The sequence below is a fragment of the Ambystoma mexicanum genome, chromosome 7p (assembly GCF_040938575.1).
Source record: "Ambystoma mexicanum isolate Mex_15411 chromosome 7p, UKY_AmexF1_1, whole genome shotgun sequence".
NCBI classification, from domain to species: Eukaryota; Metazoa; Chordata; class Amphibia; order Caudata; family Ambystomatidae; genus Ambystoma; species Ambystoma mexicanum.
The window spans coordinates 481373441-481392075 of NC_090939.1; the positions used below are offsets into that span (position 1 = coordinate 481373441).

At 47.1% G+C, this 18635-nt stretch overlaps 1 protein-coding gene across 1 annotated transcript in view; it reads right to left on the bottom strand.

Annotated features, from left to right (window-relative positions):
- The window catches only part of LOC138526130 (amine oxidase [flavin-containing] A-like), a 493108-nt gene that overhangs the window by 359115 nt on the left and 115358 nt on the right, over nucleotides 1–18635 (bottom strand). Inside the window, exon 2 of the mRNA XM_069636505.1 lies at nucleotides 720–814. Coding sequence (XP_069492606.1) covers nucleotides 720–814 — 95 coding nt within the window. The remainder of the gene's footprint in view (nucleotides 1–719; nucleotides 815–18635) is intronic.

The window sequence follows — 18635 nt, forward strand, 5'->3', positions numbered from 1 at the left end:
CTCCATCCCACTGCTAGCTGCCACAATGTCCTTGCAGAGCCCATGACATGACATGCGAATTGACTAAACTGTGCTATTGATGCTGGACTGTCTATCAACATGTTAAATTAACTACAGTGAATAGAAAACCATGCTGCCCACAAGATGCAAGAGCCAGAGACACTCAGATCCCATCATGCCAGTCATGATGGTGCAGCACTGACTAGCCATGAAGGAAGACGCTCATTTCCAGATGAAGGTACTGCCTCAGGCTTGTGTCACTGTACAAGCTAAAACCCTATGGGTTGCCTCCCAAAATCTGCTGATGTTCCACCAGGTAAAATAGAACCATTCTCTACTTTAGGGATCATTTTTCTGAAACTCCATTAAAGTTCACCTCTCTATTGAATCAAACCAACTGGTGCGCAGCAGTGAATACTCCCCTGTTCTTTTACACCTAGTGTCCCCATGCCCATGAAGTTACCTATGTCACTGCTGCAGCATTGCTCATTCCCCCCAATCACCTTCCCCCATGCTACGTTATCGCTCTCAAGCCGGCTCGCAGTGGTATAAACACTTTACAAATGGTTTAAGAAAATAAACACATACATGTATAAGTAGGCATAGCATGATGATGTCTATGGACGTCTAAGCTGCTGTTTGAGAACATTAGAGTCACGTTTTAGTTTGGCAGGACTACATATTGACGGTAAACAAGTAACTAAGAGATCCATCCTTACCCTAATTGTGAACGTTCTTCCTCCAACTCGGTCGCGGGCCTCCAGCACCACAACGCTCAGTCCAGACTCATCCAATAATTTTGCAGCAGAGAGACCTTGGGGTGAAATAGGAGACAGTACTTTCAGTGTACATGGCATGACAATGAAGACATTTTGTCAAATGTCCCATCACAACAACAAATACACAATGAAAGAAATTAGGCTTTTGTGTGTTGAAATAGTGTTTCAGCAAATGGAAAATAGCGATGGGTACATAATACAAAAAAAAGTTGGTATAGGTAAAAAGGGAATACGTTGCCAAATACTACTGCTGAACTGGATGAAAGGAGTAAAAGGCAACAAACCATATAACTTAAACGCTGGGGTAATGATGAACGAGCCACTTGTAGGCCAAACAGAGGATAAGAGATTATCAGCTATTTCTAAAAAAGATGGCCTTGGCTCTCAGGAGCACTGCAGGCAGGGCTCTTACAAAGAGCCTAACTAACATTTTCATGGGACATACAATGGGCCTCATTACGACCCTGGCGCTAAGTGAAAAACGATGGCGGTAAATGGTTACCGCCATCGTTTTCCGCCAGGTCCGATCATGACTCCTGACCGTAAACTACGATGCCAATAGCGGCATCGTAGTTAACGCTGCCGCTAACTGCGCTAAGGGTGCGCGCACGCGACCGCCCACACCGTACTTAGCGCCATGGCGGAAAGGTACGCAAATGCCGACCCAAGCGGACATGCACCTAACGCCATCACCGAGGCCGCTAAGTACCTTACCGCCATGGTGCAAATAACGCCATCGCGAACCAACCGTAAAGGGCCATGTCAAGTGAATGCAGCTGCCACAGGTGCACAGAAACAGCACAGGTGAAGGCAATACAGACTCAGGGGAGTACAAAAAGAGCACACCCCACCCCTACCCACACCCAGTCACACTCCACAATGATGCCAATACGACTAGCAATGTTGGGGCTGGAGGACCTGATAGCAATGCATGTGCTACTACAACAGCAACAACAACAACAGGCAGCACAGAGGAGACGCAGGAGGAGAAGGAGGGCAAGGCAGGCCCAGCAAGCCCCACCAGCACAGCCAGTGCCACCACGCAGGCAGCCCCCAATCCCACGCATCAGAGCCAATCCAAACAACCTCACTGCTGAGCAGATCCACACCCTGTACCGTTTGGACCGGGACACCATCACCGCCATCGTAGACATGACACACAACGACATCGTCAGCATGATAGAAAGTCCAACCGCCATCCCCCCCCTACTGAAGGTAGTGGCTGTACTCCACTTCCTGGCCACAGGCACCTACCAGCACACAGTGGGGCACCTGCATGGCATTTCACAACCATTATTCTCACGAACACTCATCCAAGTGTTCGATGCCCTCCTCAAGCACACAGACGACCACATCTCATTACCACGGACTGCCCAGGAGATTGCAAACACCAAAGTGGGTTTCCATGCACTAGCCAGCATACCCGGTTGCATTGGTGCCATCGACTGCACCCATGTGGAATTGGTGGTTCCACGTGCCATGGAGGTACTGTACCGCAACCGGAAACAGTTCCACTCTATCAACGTGCAAATGGTCTGTGACTCCAACAAGATCATCACACATTGTTGTGCCCGATTCCCCGGATCAACCCATGATTCACTGGTCCTGAGGAACTCCACAATACCACGCTACATGGAGCGACATGCAGGCCCAAGATCCTGGCTACTCGGTGAGTGCAATGTCATGGAAGTGGGCATGGGAATGACGTACCAGTGCATACTCCACCTGGCAGAAAGGGGGGGGGGGATGATGCATACTCCACCTGGCAGAAAGGGGGGGGGATGATGCATACTCCACCTGGCAGAAAGGGGGGGGGGGTGGTGCATACTCCACCTGGCAGAAAGGGGGGGGATGATGCATACTCCACCTGGCTGTGAGTAACACAGAGAACGGATACAGAGGAAGGGCACTCACAATGCACACAACCCCTCTGCATACATAGGGTGATGGCATGCAAAACAGGCCATGGCAGCAATGAGCATATACTGGTTGCATTGTGTGAATCAATTAGTGCATGTAGAAGTGAGCCAAGGTAACAGTACGATGCCAGCCATGGTGGAACATCATGTTCCTGATCAGACAACATGACTGACACATACATTCTCGCCTACATACAGGTGATGCAGCCTATCCCCTGAAGAGGTGGCTCCTCACACCAGTCCGGAACCCGCAGAACCAGCACGAGGAGGACTTCAACCGTGCACATACACGTACTCGTGTGGTCATAGAGCAGACATTCGGCCTCCTGAAGGCACGGTTCCGAAGCCTCAGCAGGTCTGGTGGGGCACTCCTGTATGGCCATGAGAAGGTGGCAAAGATCGTCATGGCATGTGTCATGCTGCACAATATGTGCGTCAGACGGAATGTGCCCCTGCCCCCTGACGCAGAACTGCAACCACCTGACGATGAGGATGAGGAGGGTGCAGATGGGGCGCCACCACATGGAGGAGGCGATGCACAGGAGGGGCGTGCCATGCGCCAAAGTATCATCGACCACTGCTTCTAGCACACACGGCTGGTGTTTATCGCATGGAGACTGCACTTGGGGCACTGTGTGTCTCTGGGACATGCACACTGTGGACTGTACACCAATAAAGCACACATACGCAATGAAAATGTCCACACATTTCTTTTTTTGAAAGAAAAAAGTGTATTGGAACTATGAACTGTCGTGTCACACCCCCTCCCACCTCCCCCCTGCACACCCCAACACACCCCCTCCCACCTCCCCCCTGCACACCCCAACACACCCCCTCCCACCTCCCACCTCCCCCCTGCACACCCCAACACACCCCCTCCCACCTCCCACCTCCCCCCTGCACACCCCAACACACCCCCTCCCACCTCCCACCTCCCCCCTGCACACCCCAACACACCCCATGTAGGTGTCAACAGATGCCTGTGACAGTGTCCACAGGCCGTCACAAGCCCCCTCTCCCGGCCCCCGGGGCACCCCTGGCTGTGGAGCGCAGGTTGCGTCCGGAACGTCGCACGGGGCTGCTCTGCGCAGAACTGGCAGTGGAGGATGTCCCTGGCTGCCCCTGTGCATGCAGCTCCTGTACTGTGTGGGTGAGGTCAGTGACCGCACGACGCAAGCCCGCAAGTTCGGCACAGATGTCCCTGGACATGGCCTGCATGGCATCCCTCAGGGTGGCAGTGCTCTGCGCCACTTCGGCCCTTAGTGTCTCCGTGGCCTGTTCAATGCTAAACCTAGCCCCCACACATTCCGCGGCATGCTCATCCAGCATTGCGGACAGTTGATGCTGCCGTTGAGTGATGTCCTCGAGGGACTGCTGGCCGTGCTGGCCCATGGCCAGTGCAGGTGGAGTGATGGAGGGGCTGCTCCCCTCCTGTGGAGTGTGGACAGGGCATGGGGTGGAAGGCCACTCCTCTGCCTCAGTGTGCCCCTGTGTGTCACCCTCATGGGGGCTGGCGTCTGAGAAACAGGGGGAATGTAGTTGGTCAGTGGGGCTTCTGACCTCCTGCTCCATGTCCGAGTCAGAACATGCAGCTGTTGCAGCTGTCTCCCCGATGTTGCTGCTGGCCGCTGATCCCCTGCCTTCTGTGGCAGGCAATGTCGGTGGAGGTGGAGCAGCTGCTGCTGGCCTGCTGCCAACAGGGGTGCTTGCCGGTGGGACCTCCGGTATGCCTGCAGTGGGACCTGCTTGTCGTGGGGTCTGCCTCACTGCAGCTGAGGTTGAGGGTGCAGGGAGGTTGTTGTTGGACTTCGCTCTCTTCGGCGCAGGGGTGTCCTGGTCCTCTGGGTGTGATTCTGTGCCTGTGGTGGAGCAAAGGTGGGAGGGCGTTATTGATGGGTCTACGGACTTTTGAATGACAATGGTTGACATTATTTTGGCCAGTGGATGAGGCAGATTTCAGGCAGTGCCATGCAGGTTGTCTCCTTTTAGTGTGGTATGTGGATGCAGGTATGCGGGTGCCAGCAGTGTATGCAGGGTGGTGCTCGCATGTGGCTATGGGCAGTATTGATTTGTGTTGCATTTACACTCTAGGGCAACCTTGTGCTACACATGATTGGACTGCTGTGACTATGGCATGTCTTGTATGAGGCACCTACCTTCATCGCCTGATGTCGGGGCTCCCCTTTCCATCCCTCCAACGCCTTTGATGGATTCCATGCCGATGGTGGTTGCACAGATCTCCTCCCACGGTTGGAGTTTCAGGGGGGATTCCGACCCTCCACCGGTTCCCTGGGCAAGGTTGCGGTTTGCTGAGATGACGGCTCTGACCCGTATGCGCAGGTCATCCCAGCGCTTCCGGCACTGCTGTGGGGTGCGGGGTACGGTCCCCACCGCGCTGACGCGCTCAGCCACCAGGGCCCAGATGGCCTTCTTCTTCCCGATTGCTGCCCTGGTCATTTCAGGGGAGAAAACAACACCTGCGTTGTCCTGCAGGGTCTCCGCTAGCATGCAGAGTTCCTCCCGGCTGAATCGCTCCTGGCGCTGGCGGTCACATGCCTTTTTCACGGATTTTGGCATTTTCGGGAACTTGGATGGGTGGGTGTTTGGTTGGGACAGGTGTCAGGGTTGGGTCTGGTGTTGTTTGGTAGGATGGCGATGGATTGTGTTTTTAAAGATGGCCGACGGGCTGCTTCCCGTTCCGGCGCGATGACGCTATTTCCGGTTTGGCCTTTTACGGCCGCCGCTAATTACGGTGGCCGTAAATTACGGTGGCCGCTACTTACGCTGGCGGAAGGGCACCTTGCTCGCTTAGCGATGCCGGTAGGGGCCTTTTCCGCCATGGCGTTAATTGCATTACCGCCATGGCGTAATGCTCGTGCGCGATGGGTCGTGATGTTGCGCTCTTTACGCCATCGTCCCACGGCGTAAACGCTCATTACGCCATGGCGGTAATGACGGGCGATTACCGCCAGGGTCGTAATGAGGCCCAATGTATTGAATATGTCAAGGAGAACCAAGGGTTGAGAGAGGTTTTTGAATGATGATTTTCTTTTGTTCGTAAAACATTTTGAAAAAAGGACCCGGCAGGAGGTTTGCCTGGATGGGTTTCAAGTGAGGTTGTCACAAGAAAGAAATAGGCGTTTGCTCCCTAAAATGAGACTGGGTATGAAGGCACCATGAACGGGAGTGTAGTGAATGTTGCGCTGCCTTGGTGACTGTGGCAGCAGGCAGAGAGTTAGTGGTCTATGTTCGCCTGATCTCATGGGGATGACGCTGTGCAGTTTGATCGCACTGTGTGCAAAAGTGACCTGCGTTGTATTTGAGATTAGTGTGGCACTGTATGGGCAGAGAGGCACACACAGATCTTACAATACACTGTGTTCCCCACCACAAGCATGCATAGCCTTCGATTGCTTGTGTTTTAGCAAACAATCTTTTAGTTTTGAGACAGATTTAGTACTTTCTGTGAGCGTGTACTATGAGAGTACACTTTCTGTGACTTTACTCTTTCACTCCTCTGTGTGATTGGTAGATTTAGTTTTGTAATATCCATATCCAGAATAAGTGTTCCTTTATCCCGAGCCCCTGGTAGTTAGCATCATACATAGGTTTTGATAATACCACATGCACAAGGCTGTTAGGATCAACTGGGATCCTGGGAGACATTGTTCCTGTAACCGAGTGGCAGCTGCACTAAAGGCGATTGCTGACAAAAATGTCACATTTTTGTTTGTAGTGTGACGGAGAGACAAGGGCTGTAAGTGAAAGAGGAAGTTTATCTTTGACTTTTGGGGACTAGGATTTTGGCTAGGTACTCCTACTTTGTCCCCTTCCAGAACCCTATGTCTGAATCTATTACAAATGATTGTAGCAAAGACACTCCTGCATCCATGCCTGCTCCCCAACAACACTCACAATATGTTTATCTGGATCCTCAATCTTTTGTTTTTGAAATCTTATTGTCGTGATCTTTTGTACTTTAGATAATTTTGTTTCGATATTTTATTTCTGATTAGCAAGGTCCCACCAGATACCAAGATTCATTGAACATTTACTTCCCCCTCATTACAGCTACAATACATTATGATCGAAGGCGTTCCCGTCTGACCCTTAAAATTGTGATTTTGAATGCTAGGAATTAAAATTAGGGATTTCATATTGCGACTTTTAAGAAAGCAGTAATCATTACACAATTAATATGACTGCTAAAATGCTCCTTGCTCTTCTCACCTGGATGCCTTGTGGAAGTACTTCTCACTGTAACTGGCTTCCACTAGAGGCCAGACAAAGGGCCTGATTACGAGGAGGGCGGTAAGGGGTTAACGCGCCGGAGCCGTTAACCCCTTACCGCCTCATTACGAGGTCCGCTTGCGGGGTCCCGCTCAGGACGCCTGGTTTTACCAGACGTCCTTAACAGGTCCTGCGAGCAGCCCAGCATGCTTACAACAGGCCCTTCATTAACGGGCCCGTTGTTAGCATGCTCCCCATTCCCATTCAGCCCTATGGGGGCTCAAATGGGAATGGGGATGGACCGGGTCCGAGTTCCCTGAATGGGGAAATACCGCGCCTTCCAAGGTCCGAATGGCCCGTTATTTCCCCATTCAGGGAACCCGGGTTTGGGGGTAGCCATGGCTACCTCCAAACTCGTAATGAGGCCCAAAGTCACTAAACCACCCGACGGAGATGGGAGATGGAGCCATCCTTTGTGTTGTGTGGGTCTACAAGACAACTATGTGAGCTTCCAGGCACTTTATTTTATATGAAATGAAACGGGCACTGCTGGTCGTTATAACATTCTACCTTTGTCTTCAGAGGAACTAGACAAAAACTGAAGATCCTTTATTTTTTTTTATTTTTGTTTTTAAAGCTTAGGGTGTTTGGGATTTAGGAAATTACATTAATACTCTGGACACTTGAAAAATGGGTTGCCAGGAACAAAAACCTTCTAGACAAAGGGCCTCATTACACGGTAGGCGGTGCACCTTGGTCCATGCCGGTAAAATACTGGCACCGCCTTGGAGGAAAGGGGAATTACCGCCCTATTCCAAGGTTGTCGCGGCAGTAATTCCCCCTTCCCCCATTGCCCTTCCCCATTCCCATTTTTGCCCCATAGGGCATAATGGGAATGGGGAAGGTGCTAATTACGGTACCGCAAATTGCGGTACCGTAATTAGCACTCTGGTCCCTTTGCGGGTTGGCTTTTAACGCCTGCTAAAAAGCAGGCGTTAAAGTACCAACCCGCGAAGGGACCTTGTAATCAGGCGGTAAAGGTTAACGGTCACCGGTACCATTACCGGTGACCGTTACCCCTTACCACCTTCCGTGTAATGAGGCCCAAAGACTTGAAAAATGTATAAAGTAACTGAAATACATATGATCCTTTTGGTGGAATGCTTTTCACTTCATCAGAATCACAACAAACAAACAGAGTTTATTAACAAATGCAAAAGGTCAAATTAGATGTACTGAGATAAATAACACCATATAATATGGCAAAATAGAAATATCTTACATTATATATACATATATTAAGGGCTAAACAAAACTGAGCAGCCATATTGGTATAGTTATTGCAAGTTCAGAATTAAACCACATCAATACAAAAAAGAAGGGGCACTGATTTATGAGAAGGGGCCTCCAGCTAGATTAGCGGAGCCCCTGTCATGAAAGCCAGCAGGTTATTCTTACGCATGGATAAAGAGGTTTCATAGCTTCAACAGGCTGAAGAGGTTGGTGTTCTCCCTGTTAAGTAGGGCAGGCTTGATAAGTACGTAAATGAAACAGGCAGACATCAATGCACACGATCGAGACAACATAGGTCGTCCCTATATCAGATCTGAGGCAGAAACCAACCAAGGAGTCAAACTGTTTGTGGATATGGAATGGAAGCAACAACCTTAGAGTGATACAGAATTATCCTAACACCAGCAATACTCAGACGTTGTGGACAACACAAGAGAAAACATAGGCATTAAGAGCAGAAAACACAGCCTGTTTCAAGAAGCCTTAGAGAGAGAAAATATCTATGAAAGTGTCAGACTGCTGAGGAGGAAACATTATTAGGATTTTTACTGTACACGGCTGCCATTTGGATGGTTTCAAGGTGCTGTGGCAGATCTGGAGAAGAGTGGGTGATTTTGGTTAGCTCAGAGGAGACGGAAAGGCAAGATTGTAGTACTTTGTGCTGAGGTTACAGATAGGACATACCCTGAGCTCCATCTGCTTATAAGCTTTCTACGTAGGGGGCATCAAAGGCTTTGTGTCCATAGAGGCGAACTTGTGCTTATAGTGTGGGTGTGTGTTCATGTGTGGCCAGGGGCCGAAAATATGACAGTTGTAGTTAGAGGCGTACGTTTGTGATGTTTGAAGTTTGGGGAAATAATTAGTTTAAGACACTAAGGTATTACTGCAAACACAGCAAATATGTACAGTATAGTCAATGGGGGAAACAGTGAGGAAAGTGAGTGCAAGACACAAAGTCACTGGCAGAAACAGTCAATTTAGTTTAACACACAGATGAGTCACTTCCATTGCAACCAATCCACTGAAAATAGTCACCGGAGGGAACTGAAAGTTAGAGACAAAGAGAGTTACTTTTGTAAACGGTGAGCTCAACGTATGGAGGGGTTGTGGCCATCACAGTAAATAGATGGGAAAGAATTAAATGTAGGAACAGTGAGTACAAGACACAAAAAGTCATCACTGGAGGACAAAACAGTAACTGGAAGAAACGGTGAGGTCAAGGCAACGAGAGTTTCCTGCAAGGGAACTCAGGAGGGAAAAACAGAATTCCTGACAAGGGAAAACAGAAACACCTGGAGAAAAAAAGATAAAAACATCTGAAATATAAATGCAATGCAGAGATCTGCAATGGCACTACAGGAAGCAGGCATATCGCTGCAAGAGCACCATACAAACTAAGTCAGGAGATGTCACAACCTTCTCAATAACCGAATATTCCCTTCTAGACTTCAGGACTATGTGAATGCATTTTTGCTGCAAGGAATTTAGCAATGGTGACATATCAGCGAATGGTAACTTAGAGATGTAACTAGGCCGGCAAGGGTCTGCAATCTATATAAAGCTCTCCAGATATGTTGGACTATGACTCCCAAGATCCCTCACCATTGCCTATGCTGGCTAGAGCTGATGGAAGCTGCAGTCCAAAACATCAGGAAAGCCAAACGTTGTAGACCTCAGAGTTAGGAAAACACGAAATCAGCAGCTTCAGCTAATGAACTTCTTACAAGTAAAATACACAAAAAGAGAACATACTGACCGGACTGAAAAAATGAATTGATGAGGCACACATACTGACCATCAGCAAAAACAAAGGGTCTGACCTCATTAAATCTAACATCATCAATTCACATTTCTGAGGAATGCAAAGGTAAGTAATGGTAAAAGAATTTAGGCAAAACCGCACATTATTATCACCTGCTCCTGCGTAGGTAGAAACCACTGGCTGTGAATAAGCTAATTAAATCATTTAAAAGGCCATTTAAGTATGATATGATATAACATGATATGATGTGGCATTTATAACGTGCCTGTACACAAGTGTTTCTATGCGCGACAAGACACGGAGGGAGAAACAAAGGGAGGACAATATAACGATCATACTAGGCCTTGTGTCATTCAGATCGTGCAAATGCTGGGAAGAGAGAAGGGGAGAAGTGCCAGCGGGGAGGCGAAGGAGGAAGTGCAGTTAACTCACAAGTGCAGCCAGCGGGTGGCTCATAAGTGCAGAGAGAAGGGACTGTAGGCTTGCAGATACAGATGCTTAAGTGCTGGAGAGCCCAAAGGCAGTGCGAGGGAAACTGGACATGTATGAGCCTGGGCCCGAGTTCAGAGGGTCACCAGGTGACCAGTGCGCAGAGCAGTCGGGAGCATCAGCAGGGGAGAGGATGAGAGAAAGCGAAAGCGAAAAGGAAGGTCTTGAGTTACTTCCGGAACCGGAAGTGGTTCTACTTAAGTTTGAGAGAGGCAGGGAGGCTGTTCAAGAGGGAAGCCCGAGCCGAGGAGATAGATCTGCCCACAACTCTCTGCTTGGAGAAGCGTCTGACCCCCAGAGAGTGGAGGTGGATGAGCGTAGAGCTCAAGAAGGAAGATATTTGAGAAAGTTGGAAGTAGAGCGATCACAGGTACCAGAAAGCCTTGTGGATGATGCAGAGGGTCTTGAAGTTGATCCTTGCAGCCACAGGAAGCCAGTGAAGAGATTTCAGAGCTGGAGAGATACGATCCCTGGGCTTGAGGCCAAGGACAAATCTTGCAGTCCTGTTCTGGATAAGTTGTAAAGGTCGAAGAGTAGAGGCAGGAAGATTTGGAAAGAAAGTAGCAGACACAACAACTCAGGAGCACACCTCATTCACTACCCACATCACAAGAGATAACTGCGAGAGTAATAAAACCAGTATGTGCATGATTCAGGAAATGGAGTGGCTATAGGTGATGACATATATTCAAAAGGAGAGATAGATAGGACCTCATTGAAATCTGTTGAAATCTGCACTAGGCGTTGCCTTGATAATGGGCCCCCTTGAAAACCAAGGCAAGGATTAGATTAGGAGCAGTTAGTTTTACTACCACTAAAAGGAAAATCTTGACCTGTGCCCCTCCATATAAAGAAGGTGAGGCCCTGTCCTACCCTTCACAAGGGTTGAAGTCATAGTGAACAAGAACATGTGCGTTCTCACGTGCATGATTGCAACGGTGCATTTTGTCAGCAAGGTTTATCATCATCAATAGGCATTTACTGAAGCCTTAGCAATTGGCTGCACACTGAATCGTTGGTTAAATATTTGGATGAAGCATTGGCAAATAGTTTACCAAAGCTAAATATCTAACTACAACAAACAAAATCCTTTATACAAATCATAATTATGTGGTTATTTTTGGGCCCATGTAACCTATATCTTTTTTTTACATCAGCTCCACTTTAGATTTAAAGGATAGTTCCGGGACTTTTTTTTTATTGTTCCTATGGTTCGGCCATGTGTTTTTAAGCATAAATCGGTAGATCGTAGAAAACTTTCCTATGGACCTTACCTGACTTTTCGTCCATTAACGCACTCGAAAACATCCGCCATTTTATGATAATCCTATCATTTCCCCCCATCGCCCTGGCTCACCTGCTTTTGCGGCACTAAATCAAATCCCCCGCCCCTGAGCCTGACATCAGCAGACGCGTACCGCCCATTTCCTAACGCCAAAGCACGTTTCGTGTCAACAATCGCTGCGCCTCAGCTAATGAAGTGTCGCCATGGAAATGGCAGGACGCCTCTTTCCTCTTAAGTATAAACACACCGTTTCACAACACACAGCAGCAGATTTTCGAATCCATTCCTCTCTCTGTGTTACTTTGAGTATTCTGTGACTCGTTTCTGTGCTCTGGTCAGCTACCTTCGCCGCTTCTAGGCCTTGTGAACACCTGTACCATCTCTGTAAATTATTTTACTTTCTTTACCACACAATGGCTACAATAATGCTGTATATGTACGAGCCCGAGTACACCGAGGAAGAACTACTGGAAAGGCAAGCACGCGAAAACGATGGGGATTCGGACGGCAGTTGGGAGGACCAGTCAACGGATGAAGAGCCTGGACCATGTCGCATGGACGGCGTCTCCACCTGGTGCACGTGCAATCGGTGCGAGCTAATGCCAACTGAGGAGGAGAACTGCTGCTGCCGTGAAAATTCCGGGTGCTTGGCCTACATTTCGGAAGGCGAGCCAAGTCCGCAATGCATCACCGAGCTGCCAGAGTTCAGGGAAGCCTGCGTCTCACGGACCGTGTTGAGGATGATGATGATGGTGCTTATGCACGAACTTCGCGGCACTGTTCGTCCGCGTAATCCGAGTAACGAGTAAGTATACTCTGGTTGTGATGTCAGTGATGCCACTACTATGTCATGGTCGTCTCCCACATATAAAATTACATCTACATATCATTCGAATGCATGTAAATTGGTTCCATATTGTGCATTTTCTAGATAGAATTTTTTTCAAAGCAGAATGACATTTTTTACCTGAATCGACAGTGATAAGAAAGTTTTGTCATTTTAATACAGTTTGCATCTTTCATTTTCACAGGTGGTACAGGCTGGTGGCCTATCGTTGCTTCACTTGGTGGCTTCACGGGAGGCTCGGACACCGCGTTCGGAGAGTAATACCTGCCTGTGCGGTACTTGCCATTAGACAACATTTCCCCAGCGACAGTGGACAATACAGCGGATTTTCCCTGGATGTGCTGCAACCGGAACTTTACAATGTGTAATGTTTATTATTTATGTTCAATTGAAATTAAGATCTAAAATAAAACCCAACAAATATTTTAACAATGGTTGTTTTGATTTTTTAAATGAATCTAGTGTGTCTCCATTGAATAGTCTTCCTGTGCCTTGTCTTGTCACACCACATGTCTCCGGCCAGCATCCTCCCTCACGCAGGCCGCCCAATAAATCATCCTTTTGGGCACCGGGTACAGAGATGACCCCCTCTGGCCCGTGCCGCCCCGTGTCTCCTGCCAAGCATCCCCCCTCACGCTGGACGCCCCCCTGCAATCCACATAAGTGTGTCTCCATTCACGAGTCTTCCTGTGTCTTGTCTGCACGACCACCGCCCCAAACCACCCCCCGCCCTATCAAAGGCAGTTCGCACCGGGGTACTTGCGCTGGCAAGTGGAGCTGTCAGGGAGCGATAAAGGCCAAGAGGTGCCAAAGACCATGTACACTTCAAAGTGGTCTATAGAGCATGGGTTGTTGTTCCCATGTCTACCTCCAGACCCCGTGTCTCCTGCCAAGCATCCCCCCTCACGCTGGACGCCCCCCTGCAAACCGCATAATGCCACGACATATACACGTCATTCATTCACAAACACACCCCAGTTTCGAATCCTTTATAACCCACTTCATATTTATAATGAGCACTTCTTTGCGCTTTGCTAGTCAACCCGTGAAGGTGCTGGTTATCTGCTCTTCGTCTCTGTGAACTTCCGTGACCACTTCGAGGAAACTCCTCAGTTTGCAACCTGTGAACTGCTCCCTGTTCTACGACAAGAAACTACTCTGATCCCTGCATCTAACTGTTTGTTCGTCAAGGTAAGGCCATGTACCATAATCATTTTGCGTCCAATTTCTTTTCGTTCAAGACAGTACATGCAAGGAACTAGTCACATGTTCTGAGTTTACATTGGTATTCATAGAGAATTGTTGATCTTTACTTTTCAGAACTTTCCACAATGCCTGCCTGTTCCATTGGCGGTTGCCCTTCGAAGACCCATAATAAATCTGAAGGTACTATAATGCATGTTTTCCCTAAGACATTAGATCAGATAAGAGAATGGGTCCGATATTGCGGATATCCACCGTCTGAGCTTGAAAGTAGAGTCCTAGAAGTCTTTGCGGACAAGAGGGGTGATCGATACCGCATCTGCAGCAGGCACTTTACCTCTGACATGTACTCCACATCATTGCTAATAAAGAAGAACACACTGCGAGCGAGGCGAAAATTGCTCTCAACCGCTGTTCCCACTCTATTCGTCCACATCCCTCCACTGGTGAGTCAAGTTTACGCATTTATCTCTCGGCCTTGCGGTAGTGTGTAGCATTAGCTAACAATAATTTCCCCATTTATGTATCCACTCAATATGAAGGCGGAAGATTCTCCATCCGTGTCGTTATTGCAGTCATCAGCCACTTCAAGCGCCTATCGGGTAATCTTACTTGGCTATTCTGCCACTGACTTGTTTTAGGCATGTAAATCAATAGTTTTAATTTATCGTGTAATTATTTTACCTAATGGTACACCCTTGTACTCGTCCTCTAGTCTTTGTTTTCAGTTATAATTATTGTTATCCAAAATAATGCAAGTACTGTCTTTCAGGGAGATGCTGAGGAGTCCAACGTATTGACGACTACCGTTGATGTCACTCAGATGCTCGAGGTACGTTTCCAGACAGTTCCATCGATGGAGATCATCAGATCTTGCATTCTTGTAGCGTAATTGTTACACACAATGTTTCTTTCGTTTTTAGCCATTGATATGTCCTTCTGTCGTTGCCCTCCTATGGGTCTTCTTTTTTCAATATTGTCTTCATTACTAATGAAAGTCCTATGTTTCAGGGAGTCGATGGAGCATTAGTCCAAGAAGAAGGGGGAGCATGCAGTTACGGGTCGGCGCAACAGCTTGCAGAAGTGTGCACCGCAGTTACATCGTCCCTTGATGTTCTTATGCATTTCGATGGATACTGACAGTTCGATCAAGCGAAATCATATGACGTGATTACATCCGCTATACTTCCTTCTTTATTAACGCAAGTACTATGTTTCAGGGAGAAGACGGAGCTTCTTCTACAAGAACATCACCCCTAGTAGTTGATGCAGATATCTGGGTGGTGACACTTCCAACGATCGAGCAAATCGAATCATATTTACATATCCATTATTTATTTTAGACAACTGATCATTTGTGCAGGTCTATTTAGATGAGCCGTTGACGCCTGCACAAAGTTTCTGTTCTTTTTATCAAAATAGAAAACCATACTAATGCAATTACTGTGTTTCAGGGAGTCACTGAAGCATCATCTTCAATAATATCATCAATGGAAGTCTATGAGGAGCCCGAGGTATGGATCTTGACAGTTCCATCTAACTAGATCAACAATGCGTGAATAATTGTCGTTTGAATGTTCTACACAAAGCGTTCATTCGTGTTTTTCTATTGAGATGTACGTGGGTATTGGTCCCCAAGTACATATTGTGTTTTCGATATTATTATACATACTAATGAAAGTTCTATGTTTCAGGGAGTCGATGGAGCGTCAGTGCGTGATGGATGTGCTTATCATGAAAATATAGTCGTTGCAGCGCAAGAGGAAGTGGAGACATGCACACACGAGCCGGAGCAACAGCGTCCTGATGTTGAAGTTCGAGGCAAGAAAGTTTCAAAGAAAAGAAAGCAAAACAAGGTTAGTGTCCTGGTCACTATATTATGTTGTTTTTCACTGTTAATAGTTCAATACTGTAAGTTGTGTTTAAACTGAACATCCCTTTTCCAATCTGTCCTCTAGTTGCGAGTGGGTGTACGAACTAGATCTACACAGACAGTGAAGCGAACGAGAGATGTTGCTTGTCAAACCTTTTGGCAGGGACTTGAGACTGGAGATGCATCGTGCCAATGGGAAGAATATGAAGTGATTGACAACGGAGCTATACCACCACCAGCCATTGATAGTGAATGTCCTCCTGGTAGTTCGGATGCAGTCGGAGATCAATTCACAGAATCCACACCCGCAAAAACTATGACCGCGAGAAAGTTGAAGAAATTGTCCTATTCACCCATTGCCGGAGAAGGAACAGATGTTGCAATGGAAGAGAATGAAGTGGACTACAATGAAACACCATCAATATCACTGAACATAGCGGAAGACGATATCAGAGATTCTACCTTTCATGTGAGTGACATGTCCTCAACGTTACAGGCCGAACCAGCTGGGATGCAGAGTGACAGTATAAGGAAAGAGGCCAAATTCATTGTATTCGATAGTTGTTTGATTGATATTATTATTCGGTTGAAATGTGGGCATTCGGTAGGTGGGGAAGTATGTGGGGAGCCATTGATTAATGTGACTCGTACAATTCGAGGCACTAACCTTAAAATACATGCCACCTGTACAAAATATCATCCTTTCTCATGGTCTGCACAACCCATGCTGGGACAACTGCCAGCAGGCAATCTACTTTGTGCAGCGGCTGCACTTTTTAGTGGTTCAAGTTTTAAAAAATTAGAGTCTTTCTTTCAGTTTGTGGGAATCCATTTCATTGCGAAAACTCAGTTCTACAAATACCAAACCGATTATCTATTTCCAGCCATTAGCGAAGCTTGGAGAATGGAAAAAATGTCTATTGATAGTACATTTGCGGGCAAACGGTTCAGGCTAGCCGGTGATGGACAGTGCGACAGCCCAGGATTTTCAGCCAAGTACTGCACCTACCACTTTCAGGACATGGAAAGTAAGAAAATTGTGAGTTCGGTGGTCGTGCAGGTGTCACAAAGTACATCCTCAGTGGCCATGGAGAAAGTTGGCTTTGTAGCATCATTGCAAGAACTACAATCGCGGGTAATGGTGATCGACCTGATAGCCACGGACAGACACGTTTCAATTGCCAAGACAATGAGAGAAGAGTACAAAAATATAAATCACCAATTTGACGTTTGGCATCTTGCAAAAACAATCAATAAAAAAATGTCTGCTGCAGGTAAAAAAAAAGAAATGCAAGGTATTTCACAGTGGTCCAAGTCAATCAGCAACCATCTTTGGTGGAGCTCAAAAACATGTGGAGGGTCATTGGAAATTCTACTGGAAAAATGGCGGTCAGTAATGTTACACTGTACCAACGTTCACCGTTGGAACACAAACCAACATTTCCACAATTGTGAACATGGCCATTTGTCCACAGAAGAGGCACGGAAGAAGAAGTGGTTGATTCCTTCATCACCCACTCACAAAGCCATTGAAAAGATTGTATTTGATAAAACTATAACAAGAGATTTGAGGGGACTCACGGAATTCTGCCACACAGGAGATTTGGAGGTGTTCCACAATATGTGCCTAAAGTACAGGCCAAAACGATTGCATTTTGGCATGGAGGGCATGATAAATCGGACTCTTCTAGCGGTCTTGGCACATAACCATAATGTTGGCCGTCAACAAAGTAGGACGACCGGAACTTTAGGGACGCTTCGCTACAATAAGGCCTTCACTAAAAGAAGTAAACAATGGGTGATCAAACCAGTGTTTGAGGATATGCAATATGAGTTTATTGAGAGACTTATTGTTGACGTCCTAGATAGGCACATAAATGGAGTTGTGAACGAACCTGTTCAGGGGACAACTGCATTGCCACCCAACATTGCCTCTGTTCCATGTCCACCTAAAGAAGAGCTCATTGAGAAATACACATCACGGTTTAAATGATTGTAATTTGATTGTCTGTTCTCTCGAGTCTCCTCATGTCGCAGGCCCATTGAATATGTGTATCTATGTAATGTGTAAATAAAAGTGATTGCTCAGTGTACATGCAATGTGTCTATCCAACCTTGTTCATTTGCGCATTAAATTAAAACAAACAGTATTATAAATAATTTTTCAAAAAATATAGAATGTCTCCGTATTTATGGTTCTCTGGGGCTGCAAAGCAGGCAGACAAAATGCAAAGATGGAGTGTAAATTTCAAGTCCTGTGAGATGGCCTTACACTGAATGTAGCTAACTAGGAATGTGTGCTCGTTCAAAGTGAAGGTCAGCTGCTTTGATTTTTTGCTCGGGTGCCGGAATGGCCCACGACTCAGTATAAGGTTCTATTGTTATTTGACCTTGACAGGCCGGGACCATCCCGAAAGACTTCTTTTTGGGGGTGTGGGGCAATAACGTAAGAAACGATAATGAATATAATTTCAGAAACGAAAGCCATTTCATGTTCGTTCATTAGAAGAAATAACGTCGGCATAGAAGGAGTGGTATTTCGGGGCTGCCCTACGCACAGACACAATGGAAAATGCAAATATAATGTAAGTAAATCTTTAGATGAGTTTATACCGCAATTTAATTACTATACAGTAGCTTTAAAGACGGGTTAAGTTGTACTTGTTCGTTCTATGTGGCATATTGTTTTGTACCGCGCACTATCTTGGGGAGAAACATCTCCTTTTACGGAAGCACCTCAAAACCTTCCTCTTTGCTTCTGCTTTCTCTCTCCCTCTCCCCTGCTACAACTGGTCCACTGTCTGCGACCTCGGTCCTGGGCCCTTCCACTCTCCACCTGCACTCCCTGTCAACCCCTGCACTGGGGGACTGTCTCAGTATCCTACAGCCCCCCCTTGACGTATAAAACCCAGTTGCACTGTCCTAGCTATGAAATAATTTCCCGACCTAATATAT